This window comes from Trichosurus vulpecula, chromosome 7 (assembly GCF_011100635.1).
Source record: "Trichosurus vulpecula isolate mTriVul1 chromosome 7, mTriVul1.pri, whole genome shotgun sequence".
Classification (NCBI taxonomy): Eukaryota; Metazoa; Chordata; class Mammalia; order Diprotodontia; family Phalangeridae; genus Trichosurus; species Trichosurus vulpecula.
This window is the reverse complement of record NC_050579.1, coordinates 33,211,995-33,232,063: the sequence shown is the minus strand read 5'-3', so window position 1 is coordinate 33,232,063 and position 20,069 is coordinate 33,211,995. Positions and strand designations below refer to the sequence as shown.

At 44.0% G+C, this 20,069-nt stretch overlaps 1 protein-coding gene across 1 annotated transcript in view; it reads left to right on the top strand.

Moving 5' to 3' along the window:
* Window positions 1–20,069, top strand: part of VPS53 (VPS53 subunit of GARP complex) — a 146,203-nt gene that overhangs the window by 73,847 nt on the left and 52,287 nt on the right. Inside the window, exons 9-12 of the mRNA XM_036766701.1 lie at window positions 3,359–3,502; window positions 3,812–3,954; window positions 7,003–7,144; window positions 17,135–17,236. Of these exons, the coding sequence (XP_036622596.1) occupies window positions 3,359–3,502; window positions 3,812–3,954; window positions 7,003–7,144; window positions 17,135–17,236 (531 nt within the window). The remainder of the gene's footprint in view (window positions 1–3,358; window positions 3,503–3,811; window positions 3,955–7,002; window positions 7,145–17,134; window positions 17,237–20,069) is intronic.

Genomic DNA, 20,069 nt, shown 5'->3' with positions numbered 1-20,069 from the left:
TCAGACACTTTCCCCCTGTGCTTGCCACCTTTGATCTCTTGTGTGCCTGATAGTGGTCTTGGTTCCTAAAATGTTCCTTTCTATCTGTAGGGTGTTCCTAAAGTCTGAACACACAGGCAAAAATGCATATTTTCAAGAAATGAAATGATTGAAATTTTTAACAACATTTTATTTAATTGGAACATTAACAAATAACGTCTTCAACTTCAAATAACAGCATATGATATCATATTCATATTCCAAGAGTGAATGTGCTAAAACTGACGGCAGTGTGAAGTTACTGAGTTATTGCAGTGAGTTCACGTGAATCTTGCAGAGCGCATCAACCTTTGTGTCATGAATGATGGAAATCATATTGAAGATGTTATTTGTTAATATTCCAGTTAAATAAAATATTGTTGAAAATGTCAATCATTTTATTTCTTGAAAATATGCATTTTGCCTATGTGTCGAGACTTTAGGAACACCCTGTAGAAGCCGGATGTCTTTGTCTGTACTATACATGGTACAGCTCTGATTCCTGTAATTGCTAACCAAAGAATTGTACTGGCCCAGTCTGTTGTATGTCAAGTCCTAATATTCTTGTTCCTCTTGAAGTTCATTTTGCTCATGGCTATATTAAAAAAAAAGTCATGAAAGGTTCACCTCAGGCTAAAATTTCTTTCGGAAAAGTCATCTACCTCTGATTATCCCCAAAGGAGGAAGAGACTCTGGGACAGAATGTCAGCAGTTGTAGATAGCATGTGATGAGACGCTGTCAGGATAATCACAGCCCTCCTTTTTGCAGCTGCCCTTCTGGAGATCTGTCTCTGGTTATGCATTTGTGTGTGTCCTGCATAGAAGAAGCCTCTGGTACTCCATTCGTGGGCCTCTGCCTTATTCTTCTCCTATAGCAGGCATCCCTAGCTGTGGCTACTAATTTGCTGTGGCAGCTTCTATTAAGGGGACCCCTTAAATTTCAGCAGATGGCATCATGTGTGTTGGAGGGAGACCCCTTAGAGGTATTATCAACCTCCATTTATCTGAGATATTTCTGGAGACCATTGTTTAGGCCAAAGTGAGAATAACATTGGCAAGCAGCCTTCCTCACCACAGCATTGGTAGCCCAGATTCACTTAGTGAGCCAGGGAAAAGTTTCCTGGATCTGGTTTAATATTCCGTAACTGGAAACTCCCTAATCATGTGCCTTTGTCCTCCATGGATGTAATTTAGGATGCAGGTGTGGGTGTTTGGCCCAGCTCTGAAGGATCAGCCTTACACCTTCTTTGGGCAGCTGTTGAGTAACTGCTTCTGAGCTTGCTGACGTTTTCTGGTGGAGAATTCCTTCCACATCGGGCTTTGTACTTATATGGTGCTCCATCTTGGGGGCCTCCTGCTTTACTCACTGATAGTACCTGATTTGGCTTGACATTAAACCTGCCAGAGGGAAACAATGCTGTCCCTATAGATGAGTCATTTACTTGAGAATACTTGACACGTTGGTGAAAAGAGAGGATTCAAATCCTTTGATTTTTATCCTAATCTTTCTATCCAGAGAGACTTCAGAGGCTCTGTTGTCTAACCTGCACCTGAAGCAACGGACACTTCTTTGTTCTTTGCTTCTCAAGCGACAGGCCTCAGAAGGCTGAGTTCTTCCAAATAACAAAATTGGCCTTCATGGGCGGCCCACCAGCTTTTTGCATTTAGGATGATTTTCTTTAACCTAGCCTATTTTTCTGCCCCCTGCTATTTTTCAAGTTTTGTTTTTATTTTTTTAAATAGCATATTGGCTGGTCTTAAAATATCTTTTGTGGAACTGTGGCACTTTAGAAACATGCACAACTGAAATGCTGCTTTTGTGAGACTAGGAAGCAAGGAGTCTAATGATGAAGTCAAAAGGTTGGCCTGCTGCCTGAGTAGTGGCCCTGCCTTGGGATGAAGGCATGACCTTGGGGCAGTTCTGCAGCTGGGCCTCTATAGGAAACTGTACACTTAGGGGAAGGTGACAACATCGAAAGCCAGAAAAGATCAATTCACATTTTTGGTATTATATGAATTTGCTGGGCTACCTTAGAAAAGGTCCTTTGACTATTTGGTGACTCAGTTTCCATTTTTGAAACAGGAATGAAAATAATAAAAATAGTTGGCATTTATATTTAATAATCTATCTAATATTTATTAAATATTTAGTGTATTTAAAAGTTGACATATTTATGTAATACATAAAAACTTACAAGGCATTTTATAGCCCATTTGAATCTTATGTGAATCCTAAAAGGTAGGTGCTCTATAGGTGTTGTATGGTTCCCATTTTACAGATCATAAAACTGGATATCAGAGAAGGGAAGTGACTTTCCTCGTGGTCACAGAGCTCATGAGTGTCAGAGCTGGGTAAGGAGCCCAGGCTCCTTCTCTAAATAATGATGTTCAGTGAGAGAATAGATGGACCGCACTTTGCAACCTTAAAGGGTTACAGAAAGGTTCACTTTTCTAGTAAATATTTGCCAAGTATTCTGACCTCAGTATCTAAATAGCTGGAACTAACAGAGAATGATTGAATTGGAAGAGGCCTCAGAGGGGAAACTGAGGTTTCGAGAGGGGAAGGGACAGAGGAGACTTGTCCCAGAGCTAGTTGCAAAACCAAGACTAGAACTCAAGCCTCCTGACTTCCGGTCTGGTGCTTTTCCTTCCATGTATTACTTACTTTTGAGAAAGTTACAATGGATTGGAAGCTTGCTTCGGTCATCCTACTGAGAAGCCTTCACTCAGGATACAATGTTGATGTGTTGTGCCTCTCTATGACCCATTAAAAGCTTAGGGGGCCTCAATGGACAGTTGGCCATTAGCAAAACTAGTGTTGTGGTTTGGCACCCCTTTGGAGTTTAAGAGACCAACCCCTCTCCCTCCAGTGTGACCCAGATATAGTGATTTCAGACTAGAGAATCCCAGAGGTTCAAGTCAAATGGAAGGGCTCTACCTAGGGGGAAGCTAGGGTTATTCTATTGCTTTCAAGAATGCTGCTCGGACGGCCTCAACAGACTGGCTTCTGTTTTGTTTTTCAGACCCCCCCCCCCCAAGTCAGACCTGGCCTTGCTTTCCCAATCTTTTCCTCTCTAATTCATAAAGCAGCTTTTGTGTTGGTTGGAGGGAAGAAGGGAGGGAGGGAGAGAGAGAGAGAGAGATGAATCTTTCATGGGGAACAGATAAACAAAATACCCATCCTCTGTAGGAATAACAAGTGTCAAGAAAGCGGGGGAAACAACAGAAAGGTAAAAAAAGAAGAAGCCATCAAAGGCCAGGCAGGTTTTAAAGGCTTCTTTTTTCTTTTGTGTTGCTTTGCCCTGGCTGTTGAGCTGTTGCCTGTTGTTTGTCTTAACAGAGACCTGGAGGCCCCAGCAATGTCCTGCGGGATGCATGTTTGGTTGCTAATGTGTTGGACCCCAGGATCAAACAGGAAATCATCAAGAAGTTTATTAAGCAGCACCTCTCTGAGTACCTGGTGCTCTTTCAAGAAAACCAAGATGTGAGTAGTGACCAGATTTGCTCAGATGCACCTTTTGGGTTGGATCTGATGGTGATGGAGGGAGCCTGGGTCTGTGTGCTCAGCCCTTCTGGGCCTGGTCATTCCTTAGCGCCGCCGACTGGTGACGTTGACCTGTGAGGTAGGAGTGACTGAGATGAACAACGTGGGGGTCATCCAATGTTTATTCCCCAGCCTCCTAGGAGTATTGGGGAGAGGCCGAGGGGGCGGCTGTGTTCTTTTTCTGTCTTTAAGCTGACTGTCAGTGCTGTCTGTGGGCACCAGGTGATTTTTGTTCCACGTCTTAACCAGGTTGCCTGGCTCGACAAAATCGACAGACGCTATGCCTGGATAAAACGCCAGCTCGTGGACTATGAAGAGAAATATGGGCGTATGTTTCCACATGAGTGGTACATGACCGAGAGGATTGCTGTAGAGTTCTGCCATGTCACCAGGTAAATCAATACCAGGCGCGTCTTGAGTCTGGTGCTTCAGAGGAGTAACTCTCACATCTGTCACTCCACAGTGGCTCCAAGTACAGATTGCTGTCGATGGGTGGGCTTTGAGCTTCTCTAACGCGTGTCCGACCTGATACCGCAGAGTCTTAGCTAGTGCCCAGCTAATCTTCCCTCCTCCACTAAGCCCCTAGCTCAGAAACATTTCTCTAAGAAACCCCCTTGCATTGACCCTAAGTCACCTTCTACCCTAGGGGTTCTTGGGTCATTATGCTGTAATATCTAAGTCTGTAGCACTTCTGTTTTGGATTTGCTAGGAAGGTAAGTGGAGAAAAATAAGGAAGCTCCTCAAGGATCAGGTTGTTTTAGCCTCTTGTTTCCTCTGTAAGGTCAGGTGGACCTTTGATGCTTAATTGTTATTGGCAGGCGATGGTAGTAGCTCAAAGCATTTAACAGATACCACATCATTTGTCTTCTGTGCATTTGTTGGGAGAGCCTTCATTAATTCAATGAACAGGGCCTCCCACCTGCCAAGGACTGTGTTAGGTGCTGGGGGTACAGAGAGCCGTGAAATGGCTCCTGCCCTCAAGCAAGTGACCTTGCATCGATGGGAAACAACACGTACATACATAAATGAATATAAAATATACGCCAAGTCATTTCACTGTGTTTTGGGGGGTGAAGGGTGGAAAGGTCAGGAAAGACCTCCAAGTAGGTGGACCATGGCCAGGACAGTCTCCAGCTGTGGGAGGACCGGAGTCCCCAAAAACGAAGTCAGTACATCAGTGACAAAGCCGAGAACAAATCTGCCAGACTACTGGTCGTCATTAGGTGGGATTGGTAATAATTCAGTTATTTGGCTCAGAGTCTCATGGTGCCTGTTCAGATGCACACTAAGTCGAGTGTTTAGTACGGATAAAGTAAAAAGCAGTGACCCCTTCATGAAGTAAATTAAATACCCATTGAAAAGCTAGGTCTTACTTTTCCCCATGACTTTGCAGAGAGAGGTGAGGGACCAGGGATGCAGAAAACTACCTGTAAAGTCAGACTTTTTCAATGTGTTGGCTGGTTTTGCTGGCCATGGTATCTTCCTTTTTGTTCCTCATTATAAACCCTGGCTCTCTGGAAGGGGGTGGGAGGAGGAAGACAGTGGGGAATGAAGATGATGCCAACAAGCTGATGATTACCTCAACACAATCAAAATACTCCAACAACTCAGATCAATTCCTGTCTTTCTTTGAATCAGGGCAGGATTCATCTATGTGTTTGAAAAACCTTGTCGGAAAGCTTTTACAGTAAAAGGGCTATTGGATTGGTTGTTGTGGGGGCAGCTAGGTGGCTCAGTGGGTAGAGCTCTGGGCCTGGAGTCAGGAAGACTGGAGTTCAGATCTTGCCTCAGATACTCACTAACTGTGTGAGCCTGGGCAAGTCATCTGGCCTCTCCTGGCCTCAGTTTCCTCAGCTGTAAAATGAGAATAATAGCACCTACTTCTCAGTTGTTACAGCACTTAGCACAGTGTCTGGCACGCAGTAGGGACTTAATAAATACTTGTTTCCTTCCTTTCTTGAAAAACAATAGGTGCCTGTGAATTCAGATATCAGTACATAGTTAGTGTGGGTGTTAGCTTCCCTCTCAAAGAGGTCAGGAGCTGCTTCTCCTCTCATAGGCTGACTGACCAGTAGAGTCTCGGAGAGGCTACAACCATGGCCCTGCCACAAGGTCTTCTAAACTTCCCAACCTGCTCTTGTTCTTCACTTAAAGCCACGGTTCTTGCCAAACTTCAGTTGTTAGAAAGCTGGCGAAAAGGCCCCACAGATTCTGCATTCTCAAATAAACTCCCAACCTCTTGGTTTTGAGCTTTGTCATTTAGCCCTCAAGGGAAGGTGAAAGCAGGTTAGCACTTAAGAAGCAGGAGCCAAGGCGGTACTTGATAGAGTCAGGAAGCCTTGGGTTCCAGTCCAGCCTCCTTCAAGCCCTCCCTGGGATGGGGGTGGTGGGGGAGCTTGCCATCTGCATGGTTGAGAGAGTTTCCACGCTGGGAGTGTGCCACACTGATAAAGCCTCTTACCCATGACCTGTGTTCCAGATAGAATCTGGTGACCAAACACATCTGTCATTTTGATGGAGGCCACATAAACAGATGAATCATCACCTTTGATAGTGAATTTGCCCTTTTCATTTATCCCTTGGAGAGGCAGTTGTTTGAGAATAGTTTTAAGGGGGTTGTTCCTAGTTCAGAATTAATGCCTTAGGAACTCCTTTATATGAGAGGCAGCGTGGTATACTGCAGTGGTGTCAGACAGAAATAGAAACGGATCCCGCAACATATCGACTTAGAAAACCATAAATTACCATTGTCTATTCTGTATTGCATTTCTGTTTATTTCATTAAACATTTTTGCGTTGCATTTAAATCCAGTTTAGGAGTTAGGAAGCCCTGGATTCCAGTCTTTCCCTTCAATAAATAATAGCTTTGTTACCCCTGAGATGTTTATTAACCTCTCCATGCCCCAGGCTATATGTTTCAGAACTGTTGGAATCAGTGTTGGTGGAAGGGGTTTTCCTCACCTGGGACATCCCTTATACTAGTGAAAGCACGAGTCTGAGCAAACAACAGCAGCAGAACATATTTATATGTATAAAATGGAGTGATTTTATATACAGCACAGTTATTTTTAATAGGCTATGGTTTTGTTATAAGGTGACAATTTACGAAACCATCATCTGATTCATAATTCCTGATAGTTCTTAGTGTAATTATTTCAGCAGAGGCAGAAGCAAATAACTAACTTCAGTAAGTCGTAGGGGTGATCAAAGTTGACCTCACAGTCCCTGATTTTGTGCTGCTGGCTTCTTCTAAAATTTTTTCCTGAGGCTCTGGTGCCCACTTGCCAGAAGCTAGACTAAGGCAGGGACTGGTCTCAGTGATGGACATGCCTCCACGTGTTTTTCTGAGTGTCCACTAAAGCCATTTGCCTTTTCTTCACAGAAGTTAGCTCTTACCTTGCATGGGACAGGCTTTTCATGTTGCTTTTTCTTTTTTCAAGGGTGGAGCTTGCCAAGATCATGCGTACCCGAGCTAAGGAGATAGAAGTGAAATTGCTTCTGTTTGCCATCCAGAGGACAACCAACTTTGAGGGACTCCTCGCCAAGCGCTTTTCTGGCTGCACCCTGACAGACGGAGCCCCGGTGAGGACTTGTTGGGGAGGGGACTCCTACAGAGCCAGTGAGTCTAAGTTCTACCTGCCGATAGACCCATACACCCCAGGTTAGAGGCTGAGAGGCTTGAAGGGACCTCAGAAGTTATTGACTCTAACCCTCTCATTTTGCTGCTGAGGAGCCCGTCCAAAGTAGTAATGCCGTGAAATTCTTGTTATCGAGTATTATTGGTCCTTTACAGAGAATGTCAGGGTTTTCCCCAGTGTGGCTTACAGTCATTTTGATTTAAGTGTCCTCCTCATTTTACAGTCTAGTGATTCTAGAATATGTAATCACACATCTCTCTGGCTTCTAACCACACACATACACAATTTTATTGAAGTTGATTAAAAATTATGGGAGCAGTGCTGACTTGGAAACTTCTCTCAGCCACCATCCCACTTTGGGATGGCAGGTCAGTCCCTCCTGTCATCATATTTTAGAACTGCAAGTGACCCTTGAGATTATGAAGTTCAACCTCATTTCACCCTGGAGGGAACTGAGATCTACAAAGAAAAAGTGATTTTCTCAATGTCCTCCATCTAGTTAAGTGGCAAAGGCAAGACCAGAACCTATTTTTCCTGCATCCCAGCCTCAGGCATTATCTATTACACCACAAGGCCTAGAAGAGTCCTGAAATTCTGCCATGATCTATGGGTGTTTAAGAAAGATTGGCACCTGTGGTATGAGGGCTTTCTGAGACCTTTTCAAGGCTGTTTTCCACCTTTGGTGACTACTTGCCACCCAACTGTTAGCTGTGACTCCAAGAAACTATAGCATGTCCCTCAGCCACACCATGGTAAACCATCTTGGTAGATATGCTAAACCAGATTGAGGGTAAACAACCAACAGGCCAAACCTGTTGGTGAGTTGGTGGGGGAGGTGAAGACTTCACCAGGAGGAAAGGGTGGGTGTGCCATGAAGGTGGTGGAAACAGGTGCTGTGGAGTTCTTGGAGTTTGGTCAGACATCAAAGACACCAAGGTGATGCACTGTGTCCTGGGCCATCACCAGTTGTGTTATCTTTTGTCCTTTTTTTTTTGAGAGGGGAAGGCAGGGCAATTGGGGTTAAGTGACTTGCCCAAGGTCACAAGCTAGTAAGTGTGTCAGCTGTCTGAGGCTGGATTTGAACTCAGGTCCTCCTGACTCCATGGCTGGTGCTCTACTCACTGTGCCACCTCGCTACCCCACCTTTTGTCTTGCCACTGGCCTTCAGTGGCACTGGACTTCTCACTTTAGAAGAGAGTGAGGCCAACAATTTCATGCAACTTTGCGTCACTTAAATCCAGTTTATATGCAAGTCAGGATATGACCCATAGCATTTTTTTACCTACTTCCAAGTCCTGTGGCGACAGGTGATTGACAAAGCAGCAGATACACCGGTAGCTGTAGTCACAACCCTGCACACAGGCGGCCCTGGCCATAGAGTTGTCTTCTCATTGGACTGAAGCAGCAGTAGGGTTGGGCAGCCCGTGGGTGTCTAAGCAGCCTTTTTAAAGGAATGTACTGCTCACCTTCTGATGTGAGAAAGGGCTAGAAAAGGTACCCTAACAATTATCTGTTTCACCAAACCTAGCCCCAGCTTGTTTACCATGGCAAGTGGGGATCCTACTTTGGAGTTGAAATACAAAAATACATACAGAAACTTTTGTGAAGATGATTCCCGTCCCTACTGGTATATAGAATGTGTGCACACTTATGGACAACATGAAATCCGGTAGACCTGAAAGACATACAGCTCTTGTTGGGAGAGACCTCAGCAGGTATTGCATCCAAGGAGCAGCCCTTAGTGAAAGAAGGCTGACAAATGAAGTCCAGCTTCTTGAAGTCTGTGATGGATACATATTCTTTTGGAGTGGCTGCAGTGATCGGGAGTGCTGTGAAGCACAGAGGAGGTTTCACAATCCAAACTAATCTAGTCAACAAGTTTCTATGCCTCCCAAAAGAAGTGAATGACAAGCTCGTGACAATGCAATTGCCACTTTCAGAAAAGCAGCATGCCACCATCATAAGTGCATGTGCTTCCACCATGACAAACCCTGGTGAAGTCAAAGAAAATTTTGAAGACCTGGAGACCCTCATCATCACTGTGCTGAAAAAGGACAAGGTTGTAACTATGGATGTCCTTAATGCCAGCATAGGCACAGACTGTCAGATGTGGCAGGGAGTCCTTGGGAGGAATAGAATTAGAAAGAGCAACAGCAAGGTCACTTACTACCGAAGACTTGTGTGTTTCATGACCTTCCCATCACCAACACTGCCTTCCCTTTACCTAAGTGCAATAAAACTTTGTGGAGGCACCCTCAGAGCAGACATTGGCATTTAAGGAAAAGAGATAGATAGTATGTGAGAATGATGATATGTGGCACAGAGTGCTGGACTGATCATAGACGTATCCGCTCCAAGCTAAACATTGGTACCTGAGTTCAAATCCAGCCTCAGACACCTGACACACTTACTAGCTTGTGACCTTGGGCAAGTCACTTAACCCCAATTGCCCTGCCTTCCCCTCTCAAAAAAAAAAAGACAGAAGGTAACACAACTGGCGATGGCCCAGGACACAGTGGCCCCAAGGCAAGACAACTACTAGGAGACTTAATGTCAATTTATTAGAGAGCTTCTCCCAGTGTGAACAGTTTGTTGCTAATTTGGAGGGAAAGCTAAGCCAACACATAGTTGGCAACGGTGGAGCAGAAAAAGGGTGAACAACTTTCAGAGATTTGGTGTACAGCGTAGCATTTACTCATCTGGGCCAGAATACTAGCAAACATCAAGATTGGCTTGATGAAAATGATGGGGAAATTTAGAAGCTACTAGAGAACTGCATAGGACTTACCAGAAGGATAGTACATCTGTCTCTAAGAAGGCATCTTTCAACTCCATCAAAAGTAAAGCACAAGTGAAGCTTAGAGAGATGCAGGATTATTGGCTTAGTGAGAAGGCAGATGAACTTTTAGTGTTACACTGATAGTAATAATCCAAAGTGCCTTTATGATGCCCTGAAGGCTATTTATGGGCCAAAGACTTATGGCACATCTCAGCCACTCAGTGCTGATGGAGCCACCTTGAGAACATGATCCTGGAGAGATAAGCTGAACACTTCTATAGTGTTCTCAACAGATCATCATCATTCATTGCTGAAGCCATTGGCTTGCATACCTCAGGTTGAGGTCAATCCCTCTCTGGCCAAACTTCCAACTGAAGAGGGGGTTTTGAATGCCATTCTGTTCCTCTTGTCTGGCAAAGCACCTGGTGCTGATTCTATTTTCAGCTGAGATTTACAAGGAAGGAGGTCCACAAAAGCCAACTGAAATTTTCCGGGTTATATGGCAAAAGGAGATTATCCCCCAGGAGTTCAAGGATGCCTCCATTGTTCATCTCTATAAGAAAAAGGAAATAGGTTGTCCTGTGACAATCACAGAGAGGTCTCTCTCTCTCTCTCTTGGTCATTGCTGGCAAGATTCTTGCTAGAGTCCTTCTTACCAGGTTGATCCTTCACCTGGAAGATAGTCATCTATCTAAGAGCCAGTGTTGCTTCAGAAAGGGCCGGGGAACAGTTGGTATGGTGTTTGCTGCCCAACAATTCCAAGAGTAATGCCAGGAGCAGAACAGAGGTGCCTGGAGAACCTCCTCGGTATTGCCTGTCAGTTTCATGATGGCATGCTTGCAATGGATTCTGGATAACAGATGATGTTCTTGAGCTTTCACATGAAACATTGCTGTGTGTTTGCTCTCGTGTTTCTTAATGTGATGCTTTCAGCAATGTTGTTGAACACCTTCAACAAGGCCAGAAATGGCATCAGAGTCAATTACCACACTGGTGGTACATTATTTGACTTAAAAAGGCTACAAGCCAAGACTAAAATGGAGGGAGAGTTGGTGCTTGACTTTTTGTTTGTGGATGATTATATCCTCAATGCAGCCTCATACACCTCAGTGCAGCCTCTGAGGCTGAGATGCAACAGAGTGTGGGGTGATTCTCCTCTGCTTGTGCTGATTTCGGCCTGACAGTCAACAAGAAAACAGAGGTTCTCCACCAGCCAGTATCACACCGTCTGTACATGGAACCATTGGTCACCATAAATGGAGAAACTTTGAATATTGTGGATAAGTTCACTTACCTTGGCGTTATACTTTCTAGGGATGCCCACATAGATGAAGAGATTGATAGACATTGCCAGAGCTAGCTCAGTGTTTTGAAGGCTCTGAAGGGAAGTGTGGGACAGAAGAGGTATTAAGCTGCCTATGAAACTGTCTGCAGAGCTGTTGTACTGACCTCATTGTTGTATGACTGTGAGACCTGGACAGTATACCAGTGCCATGCCAGGAAACTGAATCGCTTCCATTTGAATTGTCTTAGGAAGATTCTGAAGATCGCCTGACAGGAGAAGGTACCAGACACTGAAGTCTTTTTTTGAGCTGAACTGCCAAGCAGTCAACCTCTTCTACAGAGAGGGCATCTCTCATGGGCTGGCCACATTATTCAAATGGCAAATGTACATTTGTCCGCAGATAACTCACACAAGGCAAGCACTCACATGGAGGTTAGAAGAAGCAATACAAGGACACTCTTGAGGACTCTGAAGAACTTTGGAATTGATTATGTGACATGGGGGATGCTGGCAAAGGACTGCTCAGCATGGCATCCTTGCATCAAAAAAGGCACCGTGCATACAGTACGGGCAAAGCAGAATTGCAATCACTCAAAAGAAATGTGAGGTGCGCAGACTTTGAGACATCTCCAGTGCAGATGTTCATGTAGACTCTTTGTGCCCGACCTGTGGTAGAGCCTTTGGAGCTTGGATTGGTTTGATCAGCCACAGTTGGACACACTGTACCTTGACTCTAAAGTAGTGATGCCGTTTTGGTCCTCATCGAGCATGAAGAATAACAGTGTCTTTTCTGGATGCTAAATTTAATAAAAAGAAAAAGAAAAAGAAAAAAAAATCATTGAATTCAATAAAAAACAAACAAAAAACATCTGCCATGAAAGTGAAATCAGACACCTCATTTTGGTCAATGAGGAACCTGCTCAGCGAATGATGAAGGAGACATCCTGAGAAATTAAATGACTTCTTGAAATGTTGTAAGCAGTGAGCCTGTAGAATATTGGAGCTCTTCATCTTCTGGTCCTTTGCTTGGCCTGTAGAGCCCCAGTGCTGTGGGTTGGCAGCCTTTTCAGCCTGAATTCAGATATCACAGGGAGAGTTCTTTGAAAGTATACTCTTGGTGCCCCCCCCACACACACACATATACACATATAATAATGATACAACAACAGGAATAATAAAACAAATATAAGTGATTCTGTAACTACTGGTTGAGGAAGAGTGGGCTGATGAGGCTGTGCTCGAACTCCTGGCCCTGGAGAGTGGGATTGAAAATAGTGTGGACATTGGAATCAAAAGCAAATGTTTGAACTTGATTTAACTACACCCACGTGCTTTATTTAGGACATGATGATTAGATTCCAGGTGCATAGTACTCAGCACTCCATTCTTAGTCTAGTGAATAAGAGAAAGGTTTTTTAATTGGCCGCCAAGTAGCCTTGAAACCAAATGAACTTTTCTCCTTTACTGCCTTTGGGCTTCCTTGGACTTTTCCTTCCTCTTATGTTTCCTTTCCTCCCTCTCTCCCTTTCTCCTTCTCTCCCTGTTTTCCTCCTTCCCTTCCTCTCCCCTCTCCCTCTCTCCCTCCCTTCCGTCATTCCTTCTTCCTTCTTCCTTCCCTCCAAGGCTCTTTTAGTACAAATTTCTGCTTTTTATTTTTTTAACATTTAGCATTTAACATTTTTTAAACAAGTTTTTCTTAATATATCCAGAATTCAAAAACCATAGGTGTGGTTTCAAGTTTGAGGCCCACCATGGTTACTGGAGGCTGATGACTTGCTGACTCTGCCCAAAGATTTTCCCAATTCTGCCCTCTAGCAACTTGACACTTGGGGTGGGGAACTAGGCAGGGAGGCAGAGGCTGAGGGTGGAGTAAGGGAAGGAGGGTTTGGAGTGAACAGGAAGCCAGAGCAGGGCCAGGCTGCAGTGGGTGATGGCTTCAGTGAGCAGGCAGCTTCCCATCTCAATCAGGAGAGCCCTGTTTTAAGTAGCAACTGCATCTGGGGATCTCATGAGTCAAGTCCTCAGAATGGATGGCAATCTCTGAGCTGACTGTTAGGAAGCAGATGTGGCTGGCCCTCATTGTTTTAGTGTTCCTACTCTGCTGGTGCTGGGGATGGGATTGGTACTCATCGTGAAGATGTGAGTCACTCCACTGCCTTTTTCTTATCAGCAGATCAATTAAAGCTGTTAAAGTAGGCCAAACTCTGCAGTTTTGTTAATGCAGCCCTTACAGCAGCTAAGGGCAGTGATTCAGAACTGAATCATTCCAGCCAGAAAGAGAAGCTGTTAGGAAGGAAGCCTCCCTATTAGTCCGTTATTTTTCTCCAGTTTCAGAAGAAGATTTTACGTAGTCTTTCTTAGCCAATTAAACTGTCCCCAGGCATGTCTACCAAGTGCTTGCTCTGTGGATAGCGCTGTACTTGGCCCCCAGACTGACCACCAGGCCTCTTCAGCCTTCTTTTGAGATAATACAAGAAATAAGTCAGGGAAGGATTTCAGAGATTCTCCAAATTCTCACTTCTTGATGGAGTCCTCCCTCTGGCAGGGATAGTCATAAACATGACTTTGGCATTTAAGAGTTTCATTCTTTGACAGTTGGATATCTCTTGAAGTTAAGGGAACCATGTGCCCAGATACAGACAGGGCTCATTCAGCCAGTGTCTCTTTAACTCTCAGCAGATTTGCTGGCTTTGAAGCAGAGCCCAGAGCCTCCTTTTTCTGAAGAGTGGATAAGGGGGGGCTGGGAATCCTAAATGATTTAATTGAGGGGATGAACTTTCTCTTGGAAGAATTTTGCCTTTCTGAATGGTATGAAGGCGAATGTTGTCATAATTGAATAATAACAAAAAGAAGAGCTTTTCAAATAGGAAAATGTGTTTAATTTTCCTGGCAGATTTTTCTCCCCTCTTGGTTTCATTTAGAAGTCCTGAAGCGAGTGGACTGTGTCATTTGAGTTATGCAGAATCTAAACCCAAGCTTGTGATTCCATCCCAGCCTACCGGAGGCCACAGACTGGGGGGATGAGGTAGAACATGGCCTGTCTTGGCCAAGCCCAGCAGCTCCAGCCCTGCCACTTGGGTCCTCATTGAGTCAGTAACTGCTCTGACTAAAACTGGTTAATATTTAGCTTCGTAAACCTTAAAATGCTATATAAATGCCAGCTGCTATTGTAGAGGGAGCAGGGTAGTGCAGTGGGTAGAGCCCTGGCCTTGGATCCCTCTTGTAGTCTGGGAAAAAAGAACAACACTTTTGTGAGGGCCTTTTCTGCAGAATTGTCTCTGTTCTAGATGTGTGCCCTCTTCTCCTTGCCTGGCACCCATCCCTTTTCTGGCATTTTCTATGCCTGGAAACTTCTGTGCTGTAAACCTCCATGTCCTGTGTACGTTTGCTAATTGGCCTCTACCTATGTTCCATTCAGGGTAGGAAACCAATCAGACATGCCTGGGTGAGACCTAGGGGACAACTCCCCTCCCCCAACCAGCCTCTGGTTTCTCATCTGACCTTCAGCTAACTATGCAGAGTAGTGCCCCACTGATATTTCAAAGTCAAGATGCCCCAAACCAAGCTTATTATCGTTGCCTCTAAACCTCCTTCTAATGCCACTTTCTGTCATTGGCAGTGACATCATCCCTCTCCCTCACTGTTCGTATCTCTTAGTTACCTCCTCCCGTTGAGGCGCACCCCCTCCCCTCCCCCTCAGCATCTCTCACATCCATCGCTTCTACTCAACTCTTATTGCAACCCCCAGAACAGATGCATGTTACCACCTGCCTGGAGAGCTCTGTTAGCTTCATCACAGGCCCTCCAGCCTCCGCTGTCTTTCTTCATACTGATGCCAGAATAATATTCCTTGTATCTAGAGCCAGCGGTCACTTTCCTCCTCTGTTCAGACATCTGCAGTGATTACCTGCTGACTAAAGTTGAACCTTCTTTGCCTGGCATTCAAGGCCTTTTATCATCTGATACCACCATTTCCTGTATTCTGTGCTCCAGTTCAGCAGGACGATCTCATGGTCCCACGTGCCCATTATGCATCTGTCTTTGTACCTTTACTCAGTCTTTTCCCTCCTAGAATAAATTTGTTCCCTTTCCTTTCCTGTTAAATGCCTACTCATTCTTTTAAGCTCCACTGAAATGCCCTCTTCTCAGTGAAGCTTCCCCTGCTATTGGTGGTAATCATCTTGCTCAGACATCCTATAGCACTTTGTTTTGAAACTCTCTAATATGCTTTAAAAATATTGTGTATTCTATCTATCAGTATTTGTTTCTTATCCTTTTGTTCTCCTGTGAGCTCCATGAGGACAGAGACCACATCTTCACTAAACTTTTCATCTCTCTTAGGTCTTCATGTACAATGTGGCATACTCAGTAGACCCATAATCAGTTTTGAATTATTGAATCAAGTTCTGTACAAAGAAGTGCTGGTTTGTCAAATCCAAATTTGACAAGTGCCATTTTGAAGTCTTCCATAAATCCTGGAAATATTAGTAGCTGGCTACCCTTAGGCGGGTCAGAATTTGTGAGACTTTCTTTGTAGATAAAGGAGGCTGATTTTACCCATTTACACCAAAATGTTTTTCAGAAAATAAAGCTGTTTAAACCAGGGTTGTGATTGTTTTCCAGTTGAAAATCGAGGGCATGCGTGACATCCTCTGGGCCATCTGGTCTCCCTACAGCCCAAAGATTCACTAACATATATGTTGGTAGCAAAGGCTAACATGTTACAGATCCATTTAGGAGCACCTGTGTGCCTTGACTTTGCATAGACTTCTTACCTACTCTTCCTAGCAGCTGCTGATCTGTTTTTGCACATCCCCTTTTTTTCCCTTCCCACCGGGCCTCAAGCTCTAGGACATTGTATTCCTGGGGTCTAGGGCGCCTCTTATAGTATGATGGATTTTGGTTCGATCAGTAGCAGTGATCAGTGTGTGTGTGTGTGTGTGTGTGTGATTCTATAATTCTGAACTTAGACAAATGAAGCGATGATTTTCCACATTCCTTGTAGAATAGGAAGTGGTGGTTATATCTACCCACAGATCTTAATCATATAGAGTTTGCTTTTTTTTAAAAGTATGCTGTAAATTTGATTTATAACTTTCAAAGGTGTCATACTTGTCTGTGGTTCCTTTTCTCCTCCCCACCTCCCAACTCTGCTCACTTGAAAAACAAAGCGAAGCCCTTAGAACAAATGTGGTCAGGTCCTAAGATGCAGCTCTCCTTCTGTGCTCTGAGCCCACCACGTCTGGGAGGAGGTGAAGCTGTGAATCTGCTTGTGAGTCAGGGAGGCCAGGATAATTATTCCCACTTAACAGATAAGGAAACTGACACCTGGAGACATGAAGTGACTTCTCCAGAGTCATACAGCTCTTTCATAGCAGCATGAAATCCACTCCCTAAATCTGGCTCTGCCAGTCCAGTGCACTTTCCTTTAGGCTACATTGCCTCTCAATGTATTGAAAGTTGCTTAAAATAAATGGAATGTTGGTGGGGGTTGGAAATCTTTTATGTTATGTATAATTTTTTTGTGGTAAACAGATTTGACCTGGAAATCTTAAAGCACACAGTGTTAAGTGTGTTGATGGCACTGCTGGGAACATCATTATCTAGTTGAATGCAAGCCCCCTGGGTCAGCAGCCATCCCCCAGCACTGAGTCTACTGCCTCACACATAGTAGGCCCTTTAAAAATATTGGTTGAATTGAGTCTTTCTTATGGCTGTGTCTCAGCTCTCTCTGTCCTCATATTGGAATCCATGGATAAGCTTGCCTATCAGAGAATTATTAAGAGGGCAGAAAATCAGAGGGGAGGGGCAGGAGCTTGTGGAGAAGATCAGAAACAAATTCTTCCTCTTCTCTTTTGTTTTCCTGATAGAAAAAGGTCGAGGTCCCTCCTCCATCCACCAATCCTTTCTTGGAAGATGATCCTGGACCCGAGATGGAGGAATTGACAATGGACAAAGGGGACTTAGATCAGGTAAGCCCCGGCTGCTGTGCAGTCTTCTGAACAGCCTAATATTTAAATCTAAAAATGGTATGACCAATGACTGTATATGTACTTGATGAGGAAGAAGCTTGGCAGTCATTGTGTAATTTCTCTACTTGAAAATACGTCTAAGAAAATGGTGGAAAAAGCAGCCCTTGCTCTGTCTCCCTGCTCTAGAGGGGTCTCTGGATTCTTACCACTGAACTTATTGACATGCACAAACATAATTAGCCCATCTGGAAGAGCAAACAAAATTCTGTTCTGCCTCATTCATCATCCCCTGAAATTGTCAGCTCACTTTTCTGTCGCACAATCATCTGTTTTGGTGGCAATGTGAGATATTGAAAGATCACTGCTTGGCTTTCAAATTTCTTCCTTTTTTTTTTTTTAAATTAAATTTTTTTTCTTACATTTTAAGTTCCAAACTGTCTTTCTCCGTAGTTCCTTCCCTCCCCACCCCACCCTAGAGACAGCCACCATTTGGCACAGTAAAACCATACTATACATACTTGTATTTATCAGTTCTTTCTCTGGAGGTGGATAGCATCTTCCTTCATAGGTCCTTTATAGTTCATTTGAGTGTTTATAATACTCAGAAGAATTTAGTCGTTCCCAGTTATTCTTCCAACAGTTTTGCTGTTATTGTATACAATGTTCTCTTGGTTCTGCTCATTTCTCTCTTATTATTTCATGCAAGTCTTTCCCATGTTTTTCTAAAGTCAACTTGCTCATCATTTCTTATAGCACAGTAGTATTCCACCCCAATCATATACCACAACTTGTTTAACCATTCCCCAGTTGATGGGCATCCCCTCAGTTTCTAGTTCTTTGCCACCACAAAGAGAATTGCTTTAAATATTTCAGAACATACACATTTTTTTCCTTTTTCCCTGATCACTTTGGGAAACAGACCAAATAGTGGTATTGCTGGGTCAAAGGGTATACAGTTTTATATAACTCTTTGGGCATTATTCCAGATTGCTCTCCAGAATGGTTAGATTAGTTCACAATTTCACCAACAGTGTTTTAGTGTCCCAATTTTTCCACATTCTCTCCAACATTTGTCATTTTTCCCTTCTGTCATCTTAGCCAATCTGGTAGGTATGAGATCATATCTCAAATTTGTTTTAATTTGCATTTCTCTAATCAATAATGACTTAGCATTTTTTCATATGACTGTGTATAGTTTTGATTTCTTCATTGGAAAATTGCCTGTTCATATCCTTTGATTGTTTATCAATTGGGAAATAACTCATCGTCTTATAAATTTGACAGAGTTCTCTATATATTTGAGATATGAGACTTTATCCAAGACACTGTTTATGAAATCTTTTTCTCAATTTTCCACCTTCCTTCTAATCTTGGCTACATTGGTTTTATTTGTACAGAATTGGCTTTTGAATCTCCAGAGAAGTTTACAGTGCCCACAGAGAGAGAAGGAAGGGTCTCAGTTGAGCTAATGGCCTGGAAATTCCAGAGAGGCCAATGGTAGATGAGGAGAGAGGATCTTAATTTCCTCTTGCCTCTGTGTTCAACTCCAGATTTCTTCCCCTCCTGTCCTACTGCAAGCCAGTGGTGCTCCGGCTCCAGTTTATGACAGGACAGGTCAGAGCAGGAAATCAGGGCTTTTTCTTGGGTTTATTAGTGACACTTGCTATTTAATTAGCTTCTCTGGGCTGTTGGGGGCTTATTTCATGATGACATTTTTGTTCATTCACAAGGTGAATGGGGAACGCAACCTAAGGAGCCATCTCTGAGCCCTTGAAAACTGTGGGCTTTTTGGGTAGTATTCTTCATTTCCCACTGTGGTGAGGCTGATTGTGTGGTTGTCACACAGTCTGTCATGCCATAGAGCCCTCAGGCCTTCCAGAATGAGTTTCTAAAGGGCTGCTGATTATTTCTGTCCTGCCATTTGGTTAAACAGGGTAGAAGGGGGAGAGCAGGAAATGAAATGTTACATTCTGCAAATCTCTTTAGAAAGATATCAACTGCTCAGTAATCCCCATATTATTGTCCAGCATTGTCCAAAACCAGAGGTTTCTTAAAAACCAAATAAGGACATTTTCACATTTTGCTGAAACAGATTCAGATACAGAGGGGCGAAGAGGAGGGCTGTACTCAAGGCATAGAACAACATTCTTGGACAATCTCAGACCCACCTGGGCCCCTCTGGCTCCTTGTGGCTGCCACATTTGTCTGGAATTTTGAGAGTGATGTTCACAGGGTCGTCATGCCTCCCCTCTTCCATGATCACAGTGCCTTGGCAGTGCTTGCTTTTGCTGGGCATTATCTTGATGCTTAGCTAGTCATCTCTAAGTATTCTGGAACTGGGTTATATGGAAGGAAGCTGTACGTCGCCAGGAAAAATGTAACTTCCCTTCTCTGGTGGACACGGCTGGACCTGAGAATAGGTGCATGGTAGGCAGGGCTTCACAAGTTTCCTAGGATTTTATCATCATCACTAGAGCTTCTAGACCTTATGCTTCCGAGTATCATTCCTAATGTTCTTCTGGCCCCAGATGTAGCAGGTCAACAGCAGGTAGAAAGAGGAAGTGGGATCATCTTCTCCAACAGCTTCTCAGATCCCTCTGTGGGGCATGTTTGGAGGTGGGCTAGTGAGGGTGGGAACCCTGTGACCAATGTCAGTTCACTGCAGGATGCTAATGGGACATTTAGCCAGAAGAACTAAGGGGGAACAAAGCTTCCATCCTCTTTGGGGGCCAACTGCAGGCCAATGCATTGTCAGTCATCTAGGCAGCTGCCATTTCTGGGCTTTAGGGGAGAGCAGGGCTCACTATGGAGATGATGCTGGTAGAAGAGACGC